This window comes from Perognathus longimembris, chromosome 3 (assembly GCF_023159225.1).
Source record: "Perognathus longimembris pacificus isolate PPM17 chromosome 3, ASM2315922v1, whole genome shotgun sequence".
Classification (NCBI taxonomy): domain Eukaryota; kingdom Metazoa; phylum Chordata; class Mammalia; order Rodentia; family Heteromyidae; genus Perognathus; species Perognathus longimembris.
In genome coordinates, this window is record NC_063163.1 from 58,085,672 (window position 1) to 58,097,718 (window position 12,047).

The 12,047-nt window shown below is 42.2% G+C and overlaps 2 protein-coding genes and 2 non-coding genes across 4 annotated transcripts; 1 reads left to right on the top strand and 3 right to left on the bottom strand.

Moving 5' to 3' along the window:
* Positions 1-655: 655 nt before the first annotated feature.
* Rpl21 (ribosomal protein L21) lies at positions 656-4,379 on the bottom strand. Its single transcript, XM_048341604.1, has 6 exons — positions 4,237-4,379; positions 2,505-2,583; positions 2,188-2,249; positions 1,725-1,837; positions 933-1,083; positions 656-845 (listed from the first exon to the last, which is right to left on the bottom strand). Exons 2-6 carry the CDS (start codon positions 2,569-2,571, stop codon positions 756-758), a joined length of 483 nt encoding a protein of 160 aa, XP_048197561.1. The 5' UTR covers positions 2,572-2,583; positions 4,237-4,379; the 3' UTR covers positions 656-755.
* LOC125349793 lies at positions 1,558-1,685 on the bottom strand. Its single transcript, XR_007210599.1, has one exon. It is a non-coding gene; the product is annotated as a small nucleolar RNA SNORA27 (small nucleolar RNA).
* LOC125349774 lies at positions 1,927-1,997 on the bottom strand. Its single transcript, XR_007210586.1, has one exon. It is a non-coding gene; the product is annotated as a small nucleolar RNA SNORD102 (small nucleolar RNA).
* Positions 4,380-4,571: 192 nt separating the features above from the next.
* Positions 4,572-8,869, top strand: LOC125348399 (U3 small nucleolar RNA-associated protein 14 homolog A-like). Its single transcript, XM_048341602.1, has 2 exons — positions 4,572-4,631; positions 6,243-8,869. The coding sequence occupies exon 2, from the start codon at positions 6,541-6,543 to the stop codon at positions 8,770-8,772; it is 2,232 nt and encodes a 743-aa protein (XP_048197559.1). The 5' UTR covers positions 4,572-4,631; positions 6,243-6,540; the 3' UTR covers positions 8,773-8,869.
* Positions 8,870-12,047: the final 3,178 nt, after the last annotated feature.

Genomic DNA, 12,047 nt, shown 5'->3' on the forward strand with positions numbered 1-12,047 from the left:
CAGGGATTGTACCCAAGGCCTTAAACATTAGGCAAGCATTCTACCACATGAACCATATCCCCAGACTATTAACTACCATTTTAGGCATTCCCTTGAGATTCAATCCCAGATTTGCTGGATTACAAAGCAGTACATCCCATTTGAATTCACCAGAGATAATTCACTAGGCTTTCTCCAGCAATACTACTCAAGGGGAAAAACATGTAGCTACAATGAAATATTTAGCAGTAGAAGGTAAATAGCTCCAAGTAAGGTACTATTGGGAGGGGTATGCAAGAAGATACTACCTTGAAAGGCAGAATGAAGTCTTCAAAACACCAAGTCTACCATTCCTTCATCTTGGAACTTTTGAGACAAAGATAAACATTTTCTATGGTTTACACAGAAAGAATGGCATGCATTAACCCATGTACTTTTAGGCAGTATGCTTCAAAGGCAAATTCCTGACCCTTACTGTCCATCAATTTATTAAACTTTCTCCACTTATTTGTATACATCTTCTTCCAATGAGGACCCAGGAGGGACTATTTCAAAACCTGCATCAATATTTAAGTATCTGGCCTTTTCCAACCCAATTGTGTTACCTAATATACACGAAACCGTCTCACTTTTTTCCCCAAGGAAAATATTAAATTGCAAAGACATAACAACAACGAATGGGGAGACAAAGTTTTCTTTATAGATTTGGGAATATACACCATGCTTCTACTCAAAGTCATTTTTATAGTTCAGAGGTCTTTTATTTTTTTACATCTCTAGGCCATGAATTCATAGGGAATAGGTTCCAATAGTTCAGGCTCCTTTCCATTGGTTCTCACAAAGTGTGCTTCTCTGGGTGGAGCAGGCTATTGAAAAAAAAATGTAAAACAAAATGTAATCTCAGTTAAGATACATTCAATTCTTTTTTTAAAAATACCAAGCCAAGCTCTCACCTGGCGCTTCAGTTGAACCCACGTTCCTTTTTCTTTGGCTTCCTTCTTTTTCTGGTCATTTTCCTTCACTCGTTTCAGGAAGCTGTCTCGGCTCTTAGAGTGTTTAATATGCTCAATACGCACATTAATCCTCTTGGCAAGGATCTTGCCCCTGGGAGAACACAAATTCTTCTAAGTGCCTTATCAAAAATACCACGGAAATGCAGAAAATGGCTTTTTAATAGCTCCATTAAAAAATAATTAACCCTATCATTTCTGGGATACATCTATAAAACAATGATATGGCTTCCTGACAATTATTCTGCAGAGGTCTTCAAGTGCACATAACTACTTTAGCAGGGTTAAGCCCCACAAATTAGCATTTTAGCCAGAACCAAGATACTAATGAAATTTAAAATACATTAAGTCCTTTTCCACCATCCTGGGGCCTTGAACTCAGGGCCTGAGCACTGTCTCTGGCCACAGCACCACTTCCGGGCTTTTATGTGATGTTGAGGAATCCAACCCAGGGCATGCTAGGCAAGCACTCTACTGCTAAGCCACATTACCAGCCTCATATGAAGTCCTTTATGTTACAAAAACTACAAATGCTAACTCCAAAATAATCAACCTCACAGTAAATTAATTTTGTTTCCTCTGACAGGTTACAAAACAAACACTCAAGTTTGTATGAGTTTTAAAAGGACACTTCCTTTGCCCCACTTGAATGACCAATGAAGACATAAGTCCCCTTGGCAAAGTGACGGGGGTATTTGTAGGAATACTAATTAGCCATTAAGAACTGTTACTTACTTAACTTGCTTGTTCACAACAATGCCAACAGCATGCTGGGTAACATTGTAGACCCTTCCAGTTTTGCCATGGTAACACTTGTGGGGCATTCCTTTTTGAACAGTACCCATTCCCTGGTTTAGAAAAAAAATGTTATTCTAGCAATTAATTCCCCTCTCCTTCCAAACTATAACTTAAAGATTTCCTTTAATGGCAACTCAAGAACTCTCAGAGCCGGTGAAATGTGTTTTTCACATTGCTTCAAGCAATCAAAAAGACAATCATCATTAAGTTCCAGAGTGCCTGGATACAACTATATACTAGTTACAATAGAACAGCGTCTACTGGGGTTTTCATAAAAACAGTAATTCTCTGAACTCTCACTAAGCAGACTCCTTTAATCTTTAAATTAAATTAATAAATGCAATCACACACTGGATTAAATCCAATTTCCAGTGATAGTTCCTCAAACTGAAATTTTTACCTTGATGTCTACAATATCACCCTTCTTGTAGATTCTCATGTATGTGGCCAAAGGAACAACTCCTATAAAAACAAAAAGTTGGTTGTTAGCATTAAGACAAACTTTAAGGAAAAAAATTACATTTAACTTTACATCTGACTAATAGGCAACATTTAACCTTCCCAAAATTTATGTGTGAATTGGTAGTTAATAGTCTCAGTTTTATATTCAAAATGCACCCTACTCATCCCATGGACATGCTTTTTAGTTATATAAATTGCAACATTTAATAAAAAAAAAAGTACACAATATTTGCTCAAGGACATCAAAATACTTACCATGTTTCCTGAAGGGCCTAGAGAACATGTATCGGGTACCTCTCCTCTTTCCCTTTGTGTTCGTCATTTTGGCAAATTACTAAAAACAGAAAGTACAGTAAATCAAGGTGACATTTATCTTTTTAATAAAATTGTAAAGTTCTATTTACTCTGCTCCCTTTAAGACACCTGTTTTTCACATTATTTATTTCACTATCACAATTTCAAAACTCACATCATTATTACCTGCTCATTTGTTTACAAGGAAACACCACATTGGCAGACTACTCAATAGTAATTAGGCAGCTACCTTTACTATCTAAAAATGTATCTTCAAGTATTCACAACAGAACCACTTGTTTTCAAACGTGGTTTTGACCCATCTTCATTCAATACCAGAAATGCCACTAAATTAATTACTCACAGCACAAGGCAAAGTATAGCAGTTAGGTCTAACTTGACAGCATCCTAAAATAACATCCCTTTAACAATCCTTCTATAATGGTTGCAGCAGAGCACTCTTCCCATAAATACTGGGGGCAAGGAAGCCATTGTTTCAGCTAATGCATGCTTACTTTGCAAGGACATACTGTTTTATTTCCCCAAACCTATACATAAACAACAAATTCGTGTTCCAGGTTCCTAGTGTGACATTTTGCTCAACTAATTTTGCACAGCCACTCACTACACAGCAAAACCAGAAATGCAACTCATTCCTGATCCAAGTCCATGTTCCTCTACTAGACACCAAGAAGCCTACAATACTTTTTTTCTAAAGCAATATTCATTGTGCTAACCAATAATGCTTAGATCAGTAAACCACATACTAAATAGAAACCTGTGCCAACTAAGGCCCATTGCACGAGGTGAAACTTGCAGTTTGCTACCTGCAGTAGTAGCTGTTACTCCAAAAACTAGACAAATGAAGAAGCTACCATTAAGTAGGTTAAAGGCTTTTTCCTCCAAACTTTTTAGTAGGACATCTGAATCCCTTTAACATTCTGAGCTAGTTAATGATACCGCCCCTATCAGCATGGAACTCTTAAGGACTACTTTCCCTTCCTCTACACTGAGGCCAAACTTTTTACGGTACAAGGGTTTGAACAAGTCTCGAGGCTGCTACAATGCCACTGCGTGGGTCACACTCCAAGCCCCGCAAACTGCTTGATCTAAAATATTTTCATGCACTAAATTAAGAGTGATCTCGGGTTAACTCATATCGACCTAGTGGGGCACCCCGTTTTCCTCCCACCGGGCTTCAAACACTCCTAGCCGTCACTGGAAACTGAAGCCAACGCTCCGTTTTATGCCCGTCCCAGCGACCCGGAACTCTACACGACAGTCCTGACGAGCTTTGCCGCCGGCTGGGGTAGAAACGCCACACTGCAAAGGCATCGGAAAGGCAGCAGGCCGCGCCGTCCCCCAAGCGAGCGCCCAGGACCCCGGACTGAAGCTACGGGGACACAAGGCCGAGTTCTTGCCAGATTAACCGCAAATGTCTCACCCCCACCCGGTGATTATCTCGTCCCCCGACAGGGCCGCAGCACCGCAGTCCGGCCATCAGCCCCCCGCACGGCCCCACACCGCCCTCGCTGATCAAGATTTGGCAGGCTACGGGCCAACCACGCAGGCCAACAGGCTCTAGATACGATAAAGGTTTTCTCCACGAGGGAAGTGCACGGCCTCAGCAACCACGAGGCTAGAAATACAGTCCGTAGGACGCCGGGCGCCGGGAGCCACGCGCAGGCCCTACCTGAAAGATGGCGGTTCCGGCCAAAAGGAAGGGGGCGGGGCCACGGCGCGCGCCTTACAAGGGCCTTCGGGCTGCCCGTGGCATTGCCTGAATGGAATGCTGGCCGAAAGCAGGTTTCTAGAGACAGAAGTAGCCCTTGAGGACCAAGGAATTCTGTTAGGATGTTCTCCTCGGCCCCAAACACAAAAGCAATTCCCCAATAAAATTCGACACCTGATTGTGTCAGACAGCCCGAAAAGGGGCCTTCAAAGACGACAAGTAGGAGGCCGACGTTTCTGGCGTATGACGTAATCTCCGCGCCACGCCGCGCGTACGCGGAAGCGATCCGAGTTCGGCGTCTGCCGCGGTGGAGAGGTTGCTCCTGGTCCTGCTGTGTCAGAGCTTCGGGACTCCCGGTACCTGATCACTTGATTGTGTGGGCACGAAAATCTAATTATGCCGAAGCAGAAAAGTCTAAATTCCATGTCTTTCAAGCTGCTTCTACTACGCGTCTAAACGCACCTGCTGATAGATTCAAGCCATTGTGGAAAGCAATTTGGAAAAATAAAACGGAAAGAGTAAGAAATACTGAACCCACGCTGGGGATATGGCCTAGTGGCAAGATCGCTTGCCTCGTATACATGAAGCCCTGGGTTCAATTCCCCAGCACCACATATATAGAAAATGGCCAGAAGTGGCGCTGTAGCTCAAGTGGCAGTGTGCTAGCCTTGAGCAAAAGGAAGCCAGGGACAGTGCTCAGGCCTTGAGTCCAAGCCCCAGGAATGGCCAAAAAAAACAAACAAAAAAAAGAAATACTGAACCCAGTATTCTACCCCGAAGTGTATGTCTTACGGAAATTTGGTGTGGGCAAGGATGTTCATAATAGCATTGAGGGGGCTAGGAATGTGGCTTATTGGTAGAGCACTTGCCTAGCATGCATGAGGCCCTGGGTTCAATTCCTTGGTACCATAAAGACAAAAAGTAAATAAAATTAATTTTTAAAAATAGCATTGAGGGTGGAAGAGAAATAAGAAACGTCCACTGACGAATATAAATACGAATGGGTTGTTAACAGGATGGAATGCCACACTCTGGCTAAAAAACAAAACAAGATTGACTTTGGAAACATGCAGAGGCCAAAGAGGAAAATGTACTAGAAGTAGTTCTCAAAGCTATTGGTCAATAGAGGGATGTGTGGGGAGGAGGGGATTGAGCTAACAAGAAGGATGAATATGGTAGAAGCAGATTGTTTGCACTTATGAGAGTAGAACAATAAAACCTACTGGCATTGTTTGGGGAAAGGGAAAATGTTGAGTGATAGAGGAACTGAGATTGATTCGGAATGTATTATAAAAGTGTGGAAATGTAATAATGCAATCATTTATTAACTAATGTAAGCGAATAAAAATAAGAAAGGAAGGGGAAGAAGGAAAGAAAGAAAAGGCTCTTTAACTCGCAGTTTGAAGGTTTGTAAGGGCTGCAGTGTCTCGAATGGCATATTGGGGACTGGGAATGTGACTTAGTGGTAGAGTGCTTGCCTAGCATGCAGGAAGCTCTGGGTTCAATTCCTTAGTATCACATAAACAGAAAGTGCTGGAAGTGGTGCTGTGACTCAAGTGGTAGAGCACTAACCTTGAGCAGAACAGAACTCAGGGACAGTGCCCAGGCCCTGAGTTCAAGCCCCAGGACTAGCAAAAATAAATAAAAATAATGGTATATTGGCTGCCTAGGAAGTGCAAGTCCCTGAGTTCAATCTTTAGTGCTGGGAAGGAAAAAAAAAAAGACATGTAGAATATGTTAAATATGGCTTAAGAATATATGTATCTAGAGAGAAGTGGGAAGTTCAGAAACATGAAAAAGATCAAATTAGAAAAGTGATTATATCTTCTGGAAAAGGACAGTAAGGGAGGCTGTAGCTGTATTAACCATTAAGCTGGGTATTAATACATGTTTAGTCATTTCTCTACACCTTTAAAAATACTTTTCTTTTTTTTCTCCCAACATGTTTTATTAATACTTACAAAAAGACCAACCAGTTTTGAAGTTTGAAACACCAAGCCTTTAAACAATAAGGAATGCAGCTTGAGCCAGGCACAGTGGCTCACATCTGTAATCCCAGCTGTTTAGGAGGCAGAAATCAAGAGGATCACAATTTGATGCTAGCCTGGGCAAAAAGCTCCTGTCATCCTAGCTGCAAAGAAGTGTAAGTTGGAGGATGCTTCTCTTAGTGCACCTGGACAAAAAAAGTGAGGTCCTACCTAAAAAATAACTTTCCTTTGGGCTGTCATCCATCCTTTGCATGCGTGAAAGAAGCAGTCTGCTGTGATGAACACCACTTGGGCTGCAGAGGACCTTCTGGCTTTGAGCCAGCAGGAAGCATTAGAGTATTTGCCAAACAACTACCTTGTAAGTGCCAGTGAAGATGAATGGGACAGTGATGGAGAAAGAAAGCATCAAAAATTTCTGGACACAATCACTTCCCTTATTGGAACTAGTAGGTGGAAATTGACTGAGAGATCTGAAACTAGTCTGAACGTGTCTGAATTCAATGTCAGTTCTGAAGGATCAGGAGAAAAGCTGGTCCTTTCAGACCTGCTTGGGCCTGCAAAAACTTCCTCCTCACTGGATGCTGTGAAAAAGCAACTATATAGAGTTAAGTCAAAGAAGACTCTGGAATTACCCCTTAACAAAAAAGAGGTTAAACGGATCCATAGAGAAGTAGCTTTCAATCAAACATCACAAACCCTCTCCAAATGGGATCCTGTTGTTGGGAAGAACCGGCAGGCAGAGCAGCTGGTTTTCCCATTGGTGAAGGAGCCATCAGCTTATGGTCCTATTGAATATGTTTTCAGTGGCTGGAAGGTAACCACACCCCTGGAGCAGGAAGTTTTTAACCTCCTACATAAGAATAAGCAGCCAATGACAGACCCTGTACTGACTCCCATGGAAAAAGCCTCACTCAAAGCCATGAGTCTGGAAGAGGCTAAGATGCGCCAGTCAGAACTTCAGAAAGCCCGAGCTCTGCAGTCCTTCTATGAAGCCAGGGCTCGAAGAGAGAAAAAAATCAAAAGTAAAAAATATCACAGAATTGTGAAGAAAGGAAAAGCCAAGAAAGCCCTGAAAGAGTTTGAGCAGCAGTGGAAGGTCAATCCCAATGCTGCATTGGAAGAACTGGAAAAAATTGAGAAGGCCAGAATGATGGAGAGAATGAACCTTAAACACCAAAACAGTGGGAAATGGGCCAAATCAAAGGCAATTATGGCCAAATATAACCTAGAGGTTCGCCAAGCTATGCAAGAACAATTGGCTAAAAACAAAGAACTGACTCAGAAACTCCAAGTAATTTCAGAGAGTGAGGAAGAGGAAGGAAATACAGAAGAGAAAGAGCCCCTTACCTCTGATGTGATGCATGAAGTACAGATGAATGGAGATGTAACAAATCCCTGGATGTTCAAGGAGTGCGATATTGATGCAAAAGAAGATCAAACCCCTAAGTTTTCTGAAGTCAAGGAAAATCAAAGGCCAGTGGCTGAGAAAGAAATTTTGTCTAGAGACCATGAGGAAAAGCATTCCCTTAGAAAACCATCTGAGCTAGACCATGATGAAGAGCCCCTTGGCAGCCAAGAAATGAAAGATTCTAACAGCCAGGAGGTATTATCCGAGTTGAGGGTATTGTCTCAGAAATGCAACAAGAAAAGCCATCACTCCAGGAAGCAAAAAGTGAATTCAGTGGGGACTGTTGTACTGGTCCAGAGAGCGGAACCTTCCCCAGGGGAAGAGCAGCCACTGTTGCTACAGAGGTCAGAGAGGGTGCAGACTCTGGAAGCACTAGAACATCTGGTTGAGGAGCCTCTCAGCCCTGTTCTAGGAAGGGGACAAATGAAAAGGAATCTATGTAATAAGCCTGATGTCTCTAAGGGGAAGAAAAAGAAGGAGCAAATCATTGATCTACAGAACCTCCTAACTACAAAATCTCCTTCTGTAAAGTCTTTGGCAGTTCCCACAGCTGTAGAGTTGGAAGATGAAGTGGAGAGAGACCAAAAGCAGATGATAACAGAAGCTTTTGCTGGAGACGATGTCATCAGGGAGTTCTTAAAAGAGAAGAAGGAAATGGCAGAGGCAAATAAGCCAAGGGACATAGATTTGATACTGCCTGGCTGGGGTGAGTGGAGCAGTGTGGGCCTGAGACCCAGTGCCAAGAAAAGACGTCGGTTTCTTATTAAAGCTCCTGAAGATCCTCCAAGAAAAGACAAGAATTTGCCAAATGCAGTTATCTCTGAGAAGCACAACATCCAGGCTGCAGCTCATCAGGTTCAGGTACTTCCATATCCATTTACCCACCATCAGCAATTTGAACAGACTATTCAGAACCCTGTAGGATCTATGTGGAACACACAGAGGGCATTCCAAAAGCTGACGGCTCCCAGGGTTGTCACCAAGCCAGGCCATGTCATTAAGCCCATAAAGGCAGAAGATGTGGGCTACTGCTCTTCACAGTCTGACCTATCTGTCATACAGAACAATACAAAACAACTCTCCAGACATTACCAAAAATAGTTGAAAACTGGATTGATTTGCTAGAGGAGTGACATGTTGGGACTCATAACTGGGAGCTCTATCTGCTCCTGCTCCTCTTTTGGTTGGTCTTTACTGCAGGCTCAGTTCTTCGTTTTTTTTGTTTTTGTTTTTGTTTTTTTTTTGGCCAGTCCTGGGGCTTGGACTCAGGGCCTGAGCACTGTCCCTGGCTTCTTTTTGCTCAAGACTAGCACTCTGCCACTTGAGCCACAGCACCACTTCTGGCCGTTTTCTAGATATGTGGTGCTAGAGAATCGAACCCAGGGCTTCCTGTATACGAGGCGAGCTCTCTTGCCACTAGGCCATATTCCCAGCCCTGCAGGCTCAGTTCTAAAAGTAGCTTAGCACACTGGGTATAGTTGTGCCACATCTAAGAAATAAAGGTGTGTGTATATGTGCATGTATGCATGTACATACAGGTCCCTGAGCTTTTGTGCTCAAGACTAGCACTCTACCACCTGAACCACAACTTCTCTTCCAGCTTTTTGGTGGTTAATTGGAGATGAGAGTCTTATGTACTTTCCTGCTTAGGCTGGCTTTGAAACATGATCCTCACATCTCAGCCTCCTAAATTTTTAGAATTACAGGTATGAGCAACTGGTACCTAGCAATAAAGATAGTTTTACCTGTTAAAAATAAAATAACTAATATTAGAAGGACTGAAGGTGTTTCTGAAGTGGTAGAGCACCTACTTACCCTGAGATGTTGAGTGGGGGGCTTTGAGGGGGAGCTGGGAATGTGGCTTAGTGGTAGAGTACTCACCTTGGATGCATGGAACCCTGGGTTTGATTCCTCAGCACCACATAAAAAACCGGAAGTGGCACTGTGGCTCAAGTGGTAGAATGCTAACCTTGAGCAAAAAGAAGCCAGGGACAGTGCTCAGGCTGTGAGTCAAAGCCCCAGGACTGGCAAAAAAGGAAAAAGAAAAAGGCATGGCTCAGTTGGTAGAGCACTAGCCAATAAGCAAAAGCGTTAGGTACCAAGTTCAAGTCCAGGTCTTGGGCTAAAGGAAAAATGTAGGTGATTTTACGTATGTATCTATATATGTATATCCACCTATGTGGAAACAATCACTTAAAGACAGATGGAAGATATTCACGTGTGGTTATATATTTTCATGTATCAAAGTTGCAATGTAGTTCTGAAGTGTGAGAATTTTTGGTATATTTTCCTCTATGAGCCATGGAGCATGTCTTTGCTCAATGCTTATAATTTTGTTACCTAGGGGAATTATTTTTAACTTGCAAATGAAAAAGGAAAAAATGTCTAGAACTAGCTTGACTTTTTATACATTTTTTAAACAGTTTTATCTCTTAGGTTTGTAATTAAAAAATTGAAAAAACTAGTGCAGCAATTTCCCATATCCCCAGTCAGCATCCAGTTTCCCGTTATTTGCATCTCACATTGATTAGTACACTTGTACAACTGATAGTCCAGTATTGTTACTCATGAAAATTCATAATTTATACATTCTTGGTTTTTATCTGAAATCTTTTTTCAGTTTCAGGATCTCATATGTATAGTTGTTAGCCTGTTTTTTACATGCCTTTGGCTGCGGAGGTTTCTCAGACTTTCCTCATTTTTGATAACTTGGCCAGTTTTGTAGAATACCTTACTATTGGAATTTGCCTGGGTTTTGAAAATGATTTTAGGTTTTTGTAAGATGCACTTTTAAAAAGCCAGTTAAGTAACTTTAAAAACCTTATCTGATTGAATATAAATAATGTTATTCCATTGTTTTCACAAACTTCCTGAGTGAATCTGTTACTTGTAAGTTCAAAAATAAACTGCATCAGCTGGACATTTTTGAATGTATATTTTCTTTCTTTTTTTATGTAGTGCTGAGGAATTGAACCAAGGGCCTCATGCATGCAAGGCAAGCACTCTACCACTAAGCCATATTCCCAGCCCCTGAATGTATATTTTCTGTGACTACAATTTCTATCCTTTAGTAATGGCTCAGGAACTTGAGGGTAGAATTCCGTATTTGGGGGGGTGGGGGGAAGGTCTGTTGTGGGGCTTCTACTCTGGGCCTGGGTGCTGTCCCTGAGCTCTTCAGCTCAAAGCTAGCACTCTACCACTTGAGCCACAGTACCACTTCCAGTTTTCTGGTGATTAATTGGAGATAAGAGTCTCACAGACTTTCCTGCCTGGGCTGGCTTTGAGCTGCCATCCTCTAGGACTAGGATTACAGGCATGTAGTACTGGTGCTCAGCAGATTAATCCCCTAGATATATTGACTCTTCCACCTTCACTAGCTATCAACACACACATACTCCTCCCACCTTTGGTTTCTAGATCAACTTTTGGGTGTAATTTTCTGTCCATTATTTCAACTATTGCAAGTTAACCTTTTATATCTTCTCCTTAGCAAATGTATTTGATAAGTGCAATCAGTTCTCCATGACTAATTCTACAGCTAATCATTACTGAAGAAAGTTTTGTAGTGAGGATTACTATTATAACTATTAAGTCACAAGCTAGTTATCCTTGGTCTGTATTTTTACATGCAGACTTGTTTTATTCAGTCTACAGAATATTTTGTAAAATATATTACATTAAGAAATCAGGGCTGGGAATATGGCCTAGTGGCAAGAGTGCTTGCCTCGTATACATGAAGCCCTGGGTCCAATTCCCCAGCACCATATATACAGAAAATGGCCAGAACTGGCTCTGTGGCTCAAGTGGCAGAGTACTAGCCTTGAGCAAAAAGAAGCCAGGGACAGTGCTCAGGCCCTGAGTCCAAGCCCCAGGACTGGCTAAATAAGTAAATAAATAAATAATTTTAAAAAATCAATCTGGACTGCTGGTGGCTCATGCCTATAATCCTAGCTAATCAGGAGTAAAGTCCATCCCTGGAGGGCTCCATGCAGAGCACTATTCCTGAGATTTTTTTTTTTTTTTTTTTTTTGGCCAGTCCTGGGCTTGGACTCAGGGCCTGAACACTGTCCCTGGCTTCTTCCCGCTCAAGGCTAGCACTCTGCCACTTGAGCTACAGCGCCGCTTCTGGCCATTTTCTGTATATGTGGTGCTGGGGAATCGAACCTAGGGCCTCGTGTATCCGAGGCAGGCACTCTTGCCACTAGGCTATATCCCCAGCCCTATTCCTGAGATTTTTTTACTCAAAGTCAGTGTGCTACCACTTGAGCCACAGGCTCTACTCTTGCATTTTGGTGGTAGAAATAAGAACTTCACAGGATTTCCTTCCTGGGCTGGCTTTGAACTTCCATCCCCATATCTCAGCCTCCTGAGTAGCT